This window comes from Protopterus annectens, chromosome 4.part0, assembly GCF_019279795.1.
Source record: "Protopterus annectens isolate FY-2018-M chromosome 4.part0, PAN1.0, whole genome shotgun sequence".
Taxonomy (NCBI): domain Eukaryota; kingdom Metazoa; phylum Chordata; order Ceratodontiformes; family Protopteridae; genus Protopterus; species Protopterus annectens.
The window spans coordinates 303,959,681-303,976,136 of record NC_056733.1 but is presented as its reverse complement, the minus strand read 5'-3'; the positions used below and the strand labels follow the sequence as shown (position 1 = coordinate 303,976,136).

General features: G+C 36.8%; 1 protein-coding gene across 3 annotated transcripts in view; it reads left to right on the top strand.

The window, feature by feature from the left end:
- The window catches only part of KSR2 (kinase suppressor of ras 2), a 2,556,886-nt gene that overhangs the window by 788,056 nt on the left and 1,752,374 nt on the right, over window positions 1–16,456 (top strand). For all 3 annotated transcript variants that reach the window (XM_044068294.1, XM_044068293.1, XM_044068295.1), the window contains exon 2: window positions 12,841–12,981. In XM_044068294.1, coding sequence (XP_043924229.1) covers window positions 12,841–12,981 — 141 coding nt within the window. The remainder of the gene's footprint in view (window positions 1–12,840; window positions 12,982–16,456) is intronic.

Below are 16,456 nucleotides of genomic sequence, written 5' to 3'. Positions count from 1 at the left end.
ATAGACAAATTTCAGATCTAAAACAAGAGGTCTTTAACAAACATGTATTGCATAGCGTTGCCATGCATATTAGACACTTGCAAAGCAGAATGCCACTGATGGGAAAATAATGCATAGAAAGAGTGTAAATATGCATAATAAACTGCTGCTTCATAAAAATTATCTAAACTTCTTTTTGGAAAAATTGGTCCTCAAAAAAGAAATGCAGTATATGTCGTAGTATTTAGTACAGAAGTAACTGTACCACAAACCCTGTCATTTACAGAACAGATGTTCGACAGGTCATCACAGGTATGCAACCTGTGGCTGTTATTGAGACTGAGGTATCTTTGTAGAAAAAAACATTCAAAAATAATACATTAAGTACACGTACATGCATGCATACACATGCTATGCACAGAAACACACATATACTCTCCTTCATTTCCTCTGTCATTGAAATGGTACACCAGCAAAAATCAGTATCACAATATAAAAGGAAATTACTTTATTATAAGGCAGACAGTAACGTCCAAAAATATGCCTAATCTAAAAATATTCACTAATAGCATTAAACTGCGTAAGACACATATAACCTAGGATATATTAAAATAATCCATATTACACTACTAAAACAGAACTATAAAACTTAAGCACGGGTATCCTTGCTCAAGTGATGACTTGAGAACTTTGTATTTAAAAAAAATTTTCTCGCCTGATGATGTCAACTGTTATGGGATAATTATAAAAAAATAGATTAGGAAGTCACTCAAGAGATAGCCAATTCATAAAAAGAAGGTAAAGCCTTACTTCATGGACAAACTATACAATAGCACAACACATTGAAATGAACGGGAAGCTAATGCAAACAGAAATTGTGTAGAGTAAAATGGATATATGGAATATGTGAGGTTTTGCTTGTGTGAATTTTTTTGTACTGTATGACAAAAATCTCGTTTTATGACTCCTGGCTTTGCTACTCATATAAACCTTCATTTGTCACACATCGGGCCCTTAAATATTCCATATATAGAGATATACTGATACAGCTTCCTGTCTAGGAACTGCATATAACGTTCTAGTAACAAACATCTTAAAGTTCTGATACAGTTTAAAGATTTATTTACATTTCTGCAGTCAAATCAGGAGTTTCAGGTGAAATATCTTTAATTTTTTTTTCCTTACTCTTGTTTTAGTAAGAAAAAGGCTATTATAATGTTAAACGCCTTGTAAGTACATGATATACGTCAAGAATCCAGAAGTATCTTACTTTGTTTTTCACATATATGTATCATGCCATGTAGTAATTCATTGTATAACTGTGGTATATCTGACAACTGGCTGATAATAGCATGACCAGGAGCACAAGGTACATCCATGGTTTTATCAAGCCAAAAGCCTGCCACAGCTTTTTCTGCATTCTTACTCAGATAAGATGCCAGCACACAAATATCTTGGCATGAGCATATAAACACACACACACAAAACTTACCTGTGAAAGGTTTCTTTACATTTTTCTGTGTTTAATTTACATTTTTTTCCCATCATTCATGTCTATACTACCTCAACTTGAAAAATGGACATATTGTTTGAAACTAAAACTTAAATGCACAACTCTTCAGCGGTGTGATGCCCTTGGATCATGTTACATGAAATTAGTGGGAATGTATGTTTTTTTTAGAAAAGAAACCCACTATTTTCTTTTATTTATATATTCAACCACACACTGGTGTGTTTTGAACATTTCTTGGCCGCTTGGTTTCAGACCATTATGAGTCAAAGAAATAAGCTTTATAATGACAGATGATGAAACTGGCAATAAATGGGAGTTCATTTGTTTTCTTTGTTGGGAAATCTCAACACTAAGGGAAGCAAGTTTTGAATCTTTAATGGGGGGGGGCACATTTATTTTATTTTGTTTATTTTACATTTGTTGACCGGGCTAGTCTAACTGGATATATGTCCATTTTCAGTAGAGGCCCGGGAAGAAAAGCTCCAAGCATTAACAGTGACAAAGATTACAATATACAGTAATAGTCAAGATAAATTACAGGACATTGAGGGTGGCACGGCTGTTGGTGACTTTAGTTTGGAAATTGAAATGTATTTGCCTTTACTTTAATCAGTTTCCCGTTAAGACTCACAAAAGCACATCTATGCCACAATGTGACCACCTGATGTCATACTACCCCTACAAGTAAATTTAAAGGAAAAATAAAACTGAACTCAGTCATTATTCACAAACTGAATAATGTGTTAAGTTCCCTTTATGTCAAAGTCCCTCACCATCAGGAATTTCATTAAGTGCCCACTTTAAACTCAGTATATTTGGCCACTTGGCTACTAATTTCTTCGGATGTTCGCACAGTGTTCCTTTCAGGTAATATTCTGTATGCAAACAGTTCTAAAATGCAAAAAAAAAAAAAAAAAAAAATTAAAGAGGACTGACCTGACATTCTTATTGCACATTGAAAGTAGCTACACCACCTAGTGGACTCAAATAATACTACATTTCTTCCCTTTCAAGTCTTGCTTTGCTCTTCACACACTGCATCTCTACCCTTGTCAGGAATGGAACCATACCTTTCAACCTCACAGCACAAAAAATCTGGACAAAGCCAGAAAAAATGGGGTGCAAAGGCCCAAAAAATAGGGACAGATTTTAAATATTGCTTCTGTAAGCATAGAACTTTGATAAAATAACAGGTTTGGCATCATTATATATTTCTGAAGGATATGAAGTCTGAAACTCAAACTGTCTGTCATTATTTAGTATTATTTACTGACTTCAACCCACAATGATTTGCCAGAAAACCACAACTTTTATGAGGAACAGACCAAACATAATAGGCAAAAATCTGGACATTCTGCGAAAATCTGAAGAGTTGAGAGGTATGAGTGGAACACAGGAAAATAAGTAAGTACAATAGTTTATATGAGAATGAGGGTTGTTGAGGGCAATAATATAAATCAAACTTGACATTACTCATAGCTGTCAAATATAGCAGGAGAGAAAGAGGCAAAGTTCTAAAATATCATTTCTGTTTATTTTTTTAATGTAATATATGCAGTGTATGCCCAGATTAGGCAAAGTAAATATCCTCCGCACAGACAGGCAGCATATGGTGACTGTTATAGCCACTTCTCGTGGTGCTTAGCCGCATCATGATTTTTGTGGGACAGTGTTGCCCACATGCATATCTAATCCATTTTCTTCCAGACCCTTGATACTATGGAATCCAAAATGTCAATTTGTCAAAGAGTGTCAGTTGCCATAGAAACCACTGTTACCCGTTCTGTTACTAGGAAAACAATTCAAGTTTACCTGAAGATAACTTCCGACCCTTTTCCCTTCACCGTGGGTAGTTTAACTTAAAACTGTTTTCATGTAATAAATGCAGAGCTTGCTTTTTATACTCAGTAGAGATATCATTATGTTAATGCCTGGATACTTTTCCAGCATTGCCTTTGAAAGCTGAATGTGACATAAAGTCATAACTCCTTTACGTTGTATAAATTGTGGTGTAGCCTGAGAGCATTTTCCTTCTAAACTGACTTACATAAATGGCTCTGCTTTAGCAGGGGTATCTGAGTGGTGCTGTGGTTAACCTTGCCTTTTCACAGTGCTTGATTCACTCGAGCCTCATCTGACTCCTTTATCAACCTCATGAACGGCCACCACCATTCACAGAGTTTACCAGAGAAGTACTGAATTGAAGTAGATTGCCAGGCCTTTCTTCTGTATCTCATTCTGTTACACACACGCACACTCTCTTTCTCTGTCTATCTCTAGGGACAATTTAGGTTTGCCTCTCCACTTACCTTATATCTTTGTGATGTGTGAAGAAACTGCAGTAGCTGGAGAAGACCCACACAAAAACAACGAGGACATATAGACGCCTTACAGATACCTTTGTGTAAATGCAACATGGATGCAATAACCAGTCTGCCTGAAAAAAAAAAATTTACTAGAAGTAAAATAATATGTCCAGTTTTACAGCTTTGAATCCAGTCAAGATTTTGGAGAGCAATAAATGCATTCATTCTGAAAGACATTGCTTGTCTTTAAAAGAACTCCAGTTGTTTCACACTCATGGAAGAGACTAGATTATTACTGTCCATAAACATTGTACAGAGAGACCTTTGCTCCAACTAGAAAAAAAATCTCAGTGCTAGTATTTGCAGTTTGAAATTCACTCCTCCTCAAATATGCAATTGCTCACATTATTTGAACTTTTTACATCCATGGTTTAAAATGAAATAAAAAGTGCACTATTACGAACTTTGGAAAACTTGATTACACATGCACCTACCATATAAACCTTCTTCTTCTTCTTCGTTTGGCTTTTCCCGGTTAGGGGTCGCCACAGTGGATCATCTGTCTGCTCATGATTGGCAGTGGAGTTTTACGGTATCGAGATGCCAGCCTGTCGCCCAGCCTTCCACAAAAGGCACACACATGCACACACTCACACCTAGGGCCAATTTAGAGTGTTCAATCCACCTACTGCATGTCTTTGGAATGTGGGAGGAAACCGGAGCACCCTGCGGAAACGCACGTGACCACAGGGAGGACATGCAGACTTCGCACAAAAGGCACCCAGGCTGAGAATCGAACCGGAGAACCTCCTGCTGTGAGGTGGCAACGCTAACCACTGCACCACCATGGCCGCCCACCTACACCTTACACTATCATAATCAACATGGTTATTAGGGTCTTTTGTGGATATTGAGCTTTCTTTCAATCTCCATGTATTCTTAGTGATTATAGAATCCTGCTGCTAGACCAACTTACTACCAAAAGCTTATTTTCCAGATCCAAGGATGATGTTATTCTTCTCTGCTCATGATGTGTTTGGTCCATAATATAATATAAAGCTCCTTAAGGTATATACCTTTCCAGACAAATAACCCAAATTGAAAGACTACATCATTTCCCCAGCAAGCAAAACAAGAGTCTGAGATGCATGTTCTTTGAACAATGTCTTAAAGTTCTCTTCTGTTCACAGTCACATAAAAAACTCCTTCAGGGTGATCTCTGCTTAGACTACAAGGCTTCAAATGGCCCTGCCTGGCTCGAATTCTTCATGTATGCAAAATCAGTAATGCCACAAAGACAAGTACAAGAGACCTAAAGCTTCACCTTAACATGGACAGCAACTGCCAACACAATGGATACCTCTCCCAACGAATTTCTGTCATCTAGAACAAACTTCCCCTTCATATTTGGCAAAGTATCTCTCTAAACTTGCTAAGTCACAACCTAGATGAATAGATTGTTAAGTGTAAGTGTGTCACAGGTCTGTCTCCACAATCCCGTATGGAAGGGGGAAACAGGTAATGAAATCTGTATGTGCTAGGCTACAAATGACCTATCAGATTAAATGACTTGTAGTATCATATGAACCTACGAATGTCTGGGCATCTGCATGGTTGCTGTTCCTATAACTGCTTTTAGTTAACTGTGGCAAGCTCTCAAGTGGAACTGAATGTAAACATTTATAAGGCAGTGTAATGGTGTAGCATTCTACTTAGGGAAATATATTTTGACAATGATTATATTAGAATTGTAACTGCATCACTGCCCTAACTTCATAAATTAACTCATTCCTGAATTTCAGTAATGCCTTGTCGCTGGTTCCATTCATGGCTGAAATGTGGTTTCAGACCACTTCACTTATCTGATTACCAGAAACATTTGGGAAATAAATGAAGCCAGTGTTGCATGTATTTTAATATCTGGACAGAATAAAGTGAAGCACACACTAAAAATTGTTGTTCTTTAAAAGAAATTACCTTTCACCAGTCAATTTATGGATGAAGTTTATAAAATCTTAAGTAGTATCCATATAAACTGCTATAAATCTGTCATTTTTGAGCCACTAGCATTTTATGAAACAATCTTCTTGAAACTAGATTGTATAAATGTAATTACTGCATGAATATAGATAGTCCTTTAAAATGTTATAGAAGTTAAATAAAATGAGATGAATAAATTAAACCAGACTTCTACTCACTAATCTGACATCTGGACAATAGGGTGTGGTTTAGCTCTTTCTGAGAAGACTGTACTTCAGGTATAACTCATCGTAACACTTAGAACACCAGAATGGATTAAGTCCAGTGCATGAAATCTTCATTATCCATAGATATGACCTTTTTTAGAAGTTGTTCATATTCTTCACCACTGCCAACTGAAAGATTATATAATCATAGCTTTGAAATACTTGTGGCCCTTTTCTGATTATACTGTACTTTACCTTTGCAAAACCACAATGTTCCAAATTTGAATATATTGTGAATTTTCTTTCTAATTGCTTTGTTCATGTTATTGTTCCATGTGTTGTCTACATCTGTCTTGCTCTTTTGTTACATACTTGCTTCTTTGTCTTTTTCGGTATACAATGGATATAAAAAGTGTACACACCCCTGTTAAAATGCCAGGATTTTGTGATATAAAAAATGAGACCACAGCAAATCATTTCAAAGCTTTTCCCACCTTTAATGTGACCTATAACCTGTACAACTCAATTGAAAACCAAACAAGTCTGTTAGGGGAAAAAAATAAAAAACGTACAATACGTTTGTTGTATAAGTGAGCACACCCTTAAACTAATACTTTGTTGTGTGCGCACACCCTTAAACTAATACTTTGTTGTGTGCGCACACCCTTAAACTAATACTTTGTTGTGTGTACACACCCTTAAACTAATACTTTCTTGAAGCACCAGTTGCAACTTTTTTGATTTCAGAAGTGGCACCTGGAACTGTAACCACATGGGTTCTATCAAACATCTAGTAATCTTTATATTCGGATTTACAAGTTTGTCAATAATGCCTGCATGGGGAATACCATCAAAGGCCTTAGCCAGATGCAGCTATACTGTATGTACTGTATAACTGCATCTCCATGCTTCACTGAATTTCCCAAAGAAGCTAATGAGGTTAAAGAGACAGGACCTTTCTTTGACAAAACCGATTTGACAAGGGTTCAGCATTAAGAGATTTTTAATGTACAGAGTGATGAGGTCTGAGATAATATATTCCATAAGTTTAAATATGAGGCTAGTGAGATCACTGGTTTATAGTTACCATGGTCTGGGTTTGGGCCACCCTTCCTTAATGGCATTATGGTGGCTGGTTTCCAAGCTTGAAGAATGCAACCACTGGAGATGCTTAGATTAAAGAGGTTCATCAGGGATTCAGATAGGCCATATTTGGTACAGATAATTATAGAACTTGGTATGTTATCTGGACCCATGGTTATGGTGTTTGTAACTTGTGAGAGGGCTGACAAGACTTGTTTCATTGTTAAGAGAATGCATGTGAATGTGGAATAGTGATAACTGTTGATGAAGTAAAATTTGCACTGAATTTGTCATCTAGGATATTAATTATTTCCTTTGGGTTAGAGTGGGCAGCATTATTGTGAACTACTTCTGAACATTGGTGGTGTTTGTGCTTAACTTTATGACAAAGTTAAAGAAAGATTTGTAGCTATTTTTGGTTTTAATTGCTATTTTAAATATTCAGCTCTGACTTTCCTAATGGCTTCCTTCAGCTCTTTACTGGTATGCTTAAGTGCGATCTTAACACAAATGGAATGAGACTTCTTATAACCATTAAGTAATGTAATTTTCTTGTTGTATAGTTTATTTATATAGGTATTCCACCCCAAGAATTTATTTTTACATTTCTTATTATAGTTGTTGTAGATATGGACTGCCTTATGAATGCAACTATTTACGTGGAAGTAGACATCGGATTCATAGGCAGCAACTTTAGCAATGTGGTCTGTTAGTGAAACATTACAGTGGAATTTATTTATGTCATGAACTAACTAAAGAAGGCTTGCTGTTGTGAAGTCTCTAAACACAGATGTATTTGCAGTGGAATTGTCACCTGTTTTAAAGGAAAAGATTGCTGTTTTATGATCTGATTTAACAAGGGAAGATGATACATCTGGAGGTGTAGCAGATTTACAGGGAGTGCTTTTGCTGTTTTCCTGTCTCTGTAACAACTCGTATATGAATGTGTTAAATTTCTCATATGTTTATTTCATTGTTAAGCCCTTAGGCTATAAGGAGCACTGGCTTATTAAACTCAGTTGCACACACACTATCCCCCATCCAGTGATCAAATTTGCTTTTAGAACACTCAGTATGTGGTGACCACCTAATATCATTTGGTATATAATTCCGTATTCTAAGACTCATTTGAGTTATAGTTTCATTTTGTGTTTTACAATAAAAAAGTATTCAGTTTGATATTATCATATGTATTTGGTAGCTTCTTACATCAACAAAGAGATTGATATTATATATAAATTGTAGGAATCCATCCTTATAAAATTTATATGCAGTTATAACTTTTCTTCTTGTAAGTCCATAATGGAATGTATCTAAATTCAGAGTTTTGCATCTGTCAGAATAAGATAAGTAATTTTTTGTTGAACACATTGCACACGTGGTGCCTATTATATTGGCAAAAAGGGCTATTATATTCAGAAACTGGTTGGATGTCCATCTTACATAAATTAAGCAGTCTTTCTTCTTTTCATACAGATAAAGATCTAAACATGTGCCCCATTAATCATAATCCATATTTTTATAATAGTTACATGAGATAAAAAAGAAAATCAGACAATATGTTTATACCCAGATCCATACACTGTCAATCAATTTCAGATAAATGTGTATTACTTCAAAAATTGGTCTTATTCCAGGATTGCCAAAATATATTAATTTACACTTATCAGGGCTGAATTAAATTTCATTCCTGCATTGTTTGCCCAAGAAGAAAATAGTCTCAAAAATTCAGATATAGATGCTGAGGATCAGTCCTTATCAATTATAAATAAACTTCTCTGTGTGGAAGATTTTCAGTCCATATATTTCTAGTTAATCACTGTATATTAATCAGATCAGGCAATAGTAGTAGAAGTAGCGAACGTAAACTCGTCAAGTCAAAAAGTAATAATAGAAAATATATAATTCTACAGCATTACTAAGTATTCGAAAGTAATCCAAGCAAGGCAGGCAGTCTGTTTCCAGTCAAAAATCCTTTATTAAGTACACAGACAAGCGATCCAAGTAAAACAAAATAGAGTAATAATTTCCTCACAAGCTTTCTAAATATATATATATACTTTTTATCAGGCATGGGAGTGGTTTATTGTGCTGTAAAACAAAGTGCTATTGGTACACATGTTAAATTCACATCCCTTCCCCTATCAGTGTGACATTCGAGCTGATCCTGCCCTACCTAGTAGCTGTCATAATAATATATAGCCCTAATGTACTTTAATGGTACATCTTATTTAACCAAATTATTAAGTAGATTATTAAGTCTGTGATTTTATACAAGGCAATATACTACATGGCTGGAAATATATCAACCTTAGTTCATTTTGCGATCAAAAATTATATATAAATATATGCATATACATTTTGCATGTAAAACTCATTTTCTATTTTCATAACCTATTGTTAACAAAGATCGCTTTCGTCCTTCTAGACTTCTTCAGGTCTGTGTACAAGAAGCCTAAAAACCTATATAATTGTATAATTAGTTAGTATTGTTATTACCATCATTTTGAATAAAGTGGAAAAAAGAGAACCAGAAAAAAATAATAAAAATAAAAAATATATGTATGATGATGGAAACAAAATATACACTTAAATTTCAAATGATTTAAAATGGTATTTAAAACCAATTTGTAGAAAAAAATAAAATAAAATACAGTTAGTCATGTAAACAATGTGGCAATTTTCTAAGTTCCAGTGCACTTTTAATTGAACAGTAGTAGTTTAGTCCAGGCTTTCTAAAAGAGTTCAGCTTTAATTGCCACATGAGTTCATGTTTCTCCAGAATATTTGGGATGTCTCCTTCAAGATCACCCATTTCTGTGTGATCCAGGATCTGGAACTTAAAATCTGTGTGTCTTTTATGAAGAGAAAGGTGTTTGGCTAGTGCATTATTTTTACATCCAGAGCGGATTTCTGACAGATGACATGAAATCCTTCGCTTGAGTTTATTTACAGTCTTGCCCACATAGAATGCATCACATTCATTGCACTGTGCCCTGTAAATTACTTTTTTAGTGTTACAGTCACCCCCTGCACTGGTTTTAATGATCTTCTTTAAATAAGGGCAATAAAAACTATCACCTTGCTGTATAAATATACAAAATGTACAATTAGTTTAGCATCTTTTAGTGCTTTTCTCACATGGTCTAGGTTTAAATTCAACAAAACGGATTTTCGACTGGAAACAGACTGCCTGCCTTGCTTGGATTACTTTTGAATACTTAGTAATGCTGTAGAATTATATATTTTCTATTATTACTTTTTGACTTGACGAGTTTATGTTTGCTACTTCTACTACTATTGTCTGATCTGATTAATATACAGTGATTAACTAGAAATATATGGACTGAAAATCTTCCACACAGAGAAGTTTCTTACACTGTTTTGTTTTTAGACCCACTACACTTTAGTGGGTTGTTTTGAGACTTCGGGGATACCACGGAGATTACTTGTTTTTTATCAATTATAAAAACAATCATCTGCATATTTTGCTTGCTAACACTGACTGTTTTTAGGACTAATTGAAAGTACTGAATTAAAAAGAAAGGGGCTAAGTACAGAGTCCTGTGGTACTCCAGAAAATACAAGGAGAAAGTTTGAAGTGACACCCTTTGACTGCTACACACTGAGAATGACCAGACAATCTAAGACTAATCCAATTGATTAAAAAGAGATTATAATTATAATTCTTAAATATATCAATTATTGAACTACGTGCAACCTGTCAAAAGCCTTAGCCAAGTCCAACGTAGATAAATCAGGTTTGGTCATATTTTTATTTAGACTCCTGGCATAGAGTAGAGCTACCTTAATGTGTTCCAAATTAGAATTTACTAATTTGGGACATCCTGCAGACAGGCAGACTCCGCATACAGAAAGCAGAACTGGGACATCAAAAGCTTTAGGCAGAATGTAAAAGCCTTTGTAATAGACGTGCATACCTTCCCTAGAAAAGCAGGAAGGCTTGCCAGCCATGACTTCTCAAGTTGACACATACTGGATACCTTAGAATTACACCAGCTACATAGCCAATTATTAAAGCCAATTACCTTGTTTTTTAATCTTGACATCATTCTAGGTGATGGCAAAATATTACTCTTTCGTACCTTGGACACGTGTATAACAAACCCAGTCATATCCTTCTGCATGTTCTCCTTCACCCCCCACATGGACCCACTGCTAGGTCATAATCATATTTACCAAGATGCTAGGTCATAATCATATTTGCCAGAATGGAGGTTTTTAAGAGCCCTTGCAGCATCCCAAATCCTTCCTCTGGAAAGACATCTGTAACCATATTGTTATTCAGCTTGGTGAGGGTGGTGACCACATGCCTGACAACACAGTCATCTGCTGCTAAAATATTATTGTGTGCAGATGCAGTCTCATTGAGCCTTAAAGACACGGAGTCTGCATCTGTTATGTATCTTAGAGGTTTCTGTACTGGTTGTGGTCATGCAGTGTGAGGGTATGTGTGTTGCTGAGTGAGCTAATGGCTGACATTTCTTACTCCTTAGCCTGGGATACTTAGGCAGTGCTTCTTAACAACCTCAGCATAAAGTGGATTACCAGTGGTGGTGTGTGTGTGTGTGTGTGTGTGTGTGTGTGGTCTGTGTGCACGTCTGTGTGAGTGTGTGTGTATTGTGTTCACTGGATGTGTTCTGAGGTAAGAAGGTGGCCTCCAAATTCAGTAAATACACCTTTCACGTATTGAATCATTGTGAGATGGCAGTAAAGAGTTTCGTAAGGCATTTACTTCACTACCTCAGAATACCTAGTGCTATCAGGCTGGCTAAAGAAATGTCGAAAGCTGACTTGTTTGTGTCTTTCGGCTTTTCCCGGTTAGGGGTCGCCACAGCGGAACTCCGGTCCGCTAATGATTGGTAGTTGATTTTTACGTGCCGAGTCACCAACCCTGATGCACAACCTTCAACGAAGGTACGCCCATTCACACGTCTCCATGCAGAAGACGCTGTAGCTGAGAATTGAACCGGACAGCGTCTTACTGTGAGGCGACAATGCTACCAAAGCACCACCACCACCGCGGACCAAATGTCGAAAGCTGACTGAAGTTTCATAATGACTAGTACAGGTGAAGGGACTATAAAAACAGGGTAGCTTAATAATTTAGCTCTTGTTATAAGAAAGACTTTGATAAAAATGAGTATGGCTAAAATTAGAAGCATATGTGATATGACTACTGTAATATTCACAAGTGCAAAGAAAAAAAGTAAAAGTGATAGAAACAAAAAGTTAATCAGTGAGGAGTGGCAAATTTAATATTCAACATCTTTACCCAGCTTGTTTATATAGTTTATCGCTAACTAGTAGCAGCAAGGAGCAACTGATAACCTAACCCATTAGGTCTGGGTACAGTAACTGTAGAGCAATATCTTGTATCATGTGTATTTCAGATAGTTTGCAGCTTGTTCTAAAGTAGTTTAGACCCACATATGGCTGACCTCTGAAACCCTTGTTAGTAGCTGTTTTTTGGCAGGCTGAGAATTTGTATAAGCTGCATTTATTTCATGCAAGAGTTATAAATTAAACTTCATCTTGTATATCTCAGCAGTGTTGTATAGCTCTACTGTAATGTTGCACTACTAGCATTCCTTCAGGGGACTGTATTGATTTGTTGAGAGATTTAAAATTCTGAAATGGTGGATTTAAGATGTTTTTGTTGTACTTTTCCCAAGACAGTCTCTCACCTCACCTCCATATTACTCTTTTGTTTGTGAATATTTTCATTAAAACATTTCTTTCTGTTCTTTAGGGGAAGTTGGTGAAGTACTTCAGCCGTCAGCTGTCTTGTAAGAGAAAGGTTGCCCTGCAAGAACGCAATGCCGAACTGGAGGGATTCCCACACCTTATGCACTGGTTTAGGATCGTCAACATGCGCAAGGAAGTGCTGGAGGTAATGCATTTAAGAACACAAAATGCATGTTCTGCATTACTAGAGAGGGAAAGATGAAGTATAAAATCTTAATTATGGTTCTTACTTTTGTTGAGACATTATGAGTTTTCATTGGTAGTGCCCAGGACAGTAGAGTGCCATCAGTAATAGGAGGTTTAATTAGCTATTTGTTTTCTTAAAAAAAAAAACAAAAAGTGAGCATCCAGCCTGTTTTCCTTGGAGTAGTGGACATCCATCCTGTTTTTTGAAAACATCCGTTGGGTAACACTGATGTGCATAACTCACAGGGAGCATATCAGAGAATGTAAGAAGTAAATTGAGTATTAACTTATGTAGAACAGTTTGGCACGTGCCCTTTCTTCTTAATATTTTGCAGTAAAAGAGTGAAGAAAAGATGCAGCAATGACCTTGGTCTAGACATAGCCTTCTGGACTGTTAATGCATCTTAGGACTGTGTGATGACTAAGCGTATGAACACTGATACAAATTAGCTGAGAAAATAAGCGCTACTCCGTAGTGATATAGCTGTAGCTTGACTCCTGTGGCTTTAAGATAAAAGAAACGTATACCTCTGCATTTGGTGTCAGGACTCATATCCTACTTATACATCCATATTGCATTATGCATCAAAGGGCTGCAACTTACTTGTCAATTTTCGACTGAAGGTTAGCAGTCTAATGTCACAAATTGGATTGGTGTATATTGCCTTCTAGCCAAAACAGAGAAGTCCTTCTGAATGGAAATAGATCCTAGATGCCTGATATAAATAAAGCCAAATTAACATCTGTAGAACTGCCTGTCTTCTAACACACCCCTCCAGGTTATCATTACTTTCTTCTGGAAGATAATTAATTTCCCAAAAGATGAGATGAAGCAGTAGATTTTCTGGGTAGAAATACATGATATGTAAAAGAGTATCTCAGACTGAGTACTTCAGTATAGTTTGTGTCAAGGGGTGCAAAGCTTCTTAGGATGGCTTGTCAGTGAAATGGGAGACAGAAATGTTTTTAACAGATGGATACCTGTATACTGTTCTGCAAGGTATATATCTTTCACCGGGTATGTAAAGGAACCTCAGCAAACCAGTCCCCATATAACTTGTTGAACACTGTGGCTCACAAGTAAAACCCAGGAAATTAGGGTGGGTAGCTCTACCAGCAACAAAAGACCTGTCACTAGCGGCGTACCCCCAGGGGTCAGTCCTTGGGCCACTGCTCTTCGGCATTTACTTTCAGAGGTCAAAGCAGATGTTTAGAGTTTATGACTGACCATGTTAGCAGATGACTGTAAACTTGGTGTCATCATAACCTCCCCAGAGAGGGGGGAATTAAGAGAATACCTAGAATTTTTTATACAGGCAGCTATGTAAAAGCCAGTGCAAAAGGATGAAAAACCTTAAGTACTATGGAAGTTAAGGTAACAATTGCAGCATTTCCTAGAGACAACTACCCCATCCCTAGACTGATTCACTACTCAGCATTATAAATAATATGAAACTGCAAAATATGTTATCTGCTTGGGCTTTACAATGAATGTATGGGAAAAGGAAGAATTTTAATGCTCTCAAATACTAACAGGACCTAAGACCCTAATAACTATCGACCAATATCAGTTCTATAGGTGGATTTAAAAATCTTCATGAAAATCCTGGGCAGTTGGTTAGAGAATGTTATGCCAACACTGATAGGCCCTAACCATCTGGGCTTCATAAAAAGAAGATTGGGGGGGTGGGGGGTGGGATGTAGTCAGACTTTAGGTATGTATGCAAATTATATATAATAATAGGTCTTGGCTGATGGTGGCTGCACTGCTGAACTTTAATAAAGCGTTCGACTCGGTCAGTTGCAGTTTTATATGAACAAGCAGACATGTCGTGGATTTTCCAAAAGAATTTATAATTATGTGTAGAATGCTGTACACAAATCCAACAGTACAAATATTGTCAGCCTAGTTATTATTCTTTGCAGTAGTGAAAATGATAGAGGAAGTAGAGCAATTCTCATGGCTGACCCTAAATACATGGATGTCAGTTAATCTTCTGTTCAGACATGTACACTAAAGGTGGGTTACAGGATCATCTGACCTCCCATTTCCATGGTGACAGAGTGCAAGTACTGAGGTATTAAGATAGGTCTGAGTATGAGTAAACTGATAGAGATTAACTCTAAGTCAGCGTATAATGCTTTGCAAACAAAATCACACTACTAATAATGTCTTTAAGCTTTTCCCGGTTAGGGGTCACCACAGCGGAACTCCGGTCCGCTAATGATTGGCAGTGGATTTTTACGGTGCTGAGTTGCCAGCCCGACGCCCAACTTTCAAAGAAGGCACACCCATTCACACACGCACCTACCTGCATGTCTTTAAACGTCACTCGACCGCGGGGACGACATGCAGACCTACCTTAGTTATACAGGCTTCAGATAATCAAAATGCTCCTACTGCCCAAAATAATAATTATTTTACAGCATATTGCTAGTATTACTTTCTTGATGTTTATACCTTAATGCCAAATATTACTTGGAAAATTCCTAAGGGACAGCAAAACCCTGAGAATAAATAGATGAAAACATTTCCTAAAATAGAAAATAAGGGTTTAGGGCTTTCCATTTGGCATATGAGGGTGGCATGTGTTGGATGGATAGCCCAGTGGGCAAGAACTCAGCCCAGAGGGGGTCAATCTCTTTTTTTTTTTAATTTCTCCAAATCTTTTGGGTTTCTAATACCATGACAGGAAGGGACACCATTCCTAAGTCAAAGTACGATTAAAGCTCATGAAATTAGTATTTTTTCACTTTTTGATGTCACCCAAAAGTGCTCTTCGCAACACCTGCAATGTGGCCAGTAATGATTCCTTCTGCAATTCATACAGAGTTACATGTATTGGGAGCACATCTAAATATGGTTGTAGACTCTTTTTTACAAGACCCGTTGCTGCTACTACTATTGGAACTGTCTTGGTATCTTTCTTCCATATTGCTTTCATTTCTGCTTGCAAATCCTGATATTTTATGACTTTGTGTCTCTATGTACGCAGAACTTTGTAGTTACTGGGTGTGGTGATTTCAATAATCAGTGCTACTTTTGTCTTCTTTTCTTGGACCGCTGTATGTTGTTTTCTAGCATCTATCTTTTGAACTGTTGGTAATGGATGATCCCATGTGATGTAGACTTCATCATTTTCCATGATGCTTTGTGGCTTATGTTTCCAGTGTTTTTCAGCCACTTCATTACCATATTGTTTGCACAATCCCCAGTGCAACAGTCTTGCCACAGTATTATGCCTTTCAGTGTACAGTCCTTCTGCCATTAGTATGTTGCATCCAGCAACAAGGTGTGCAACTGTTCCCAATGCTGTTTTACAAAACCTACATTTGTCTGTTTCTCCCACATGTGGACTTCGTAAACCAAAGTGTACATAGCCCACTATCTTGTGCCACCAAAATTAACCTTTCATCTCTTGGTTTGAATTCGC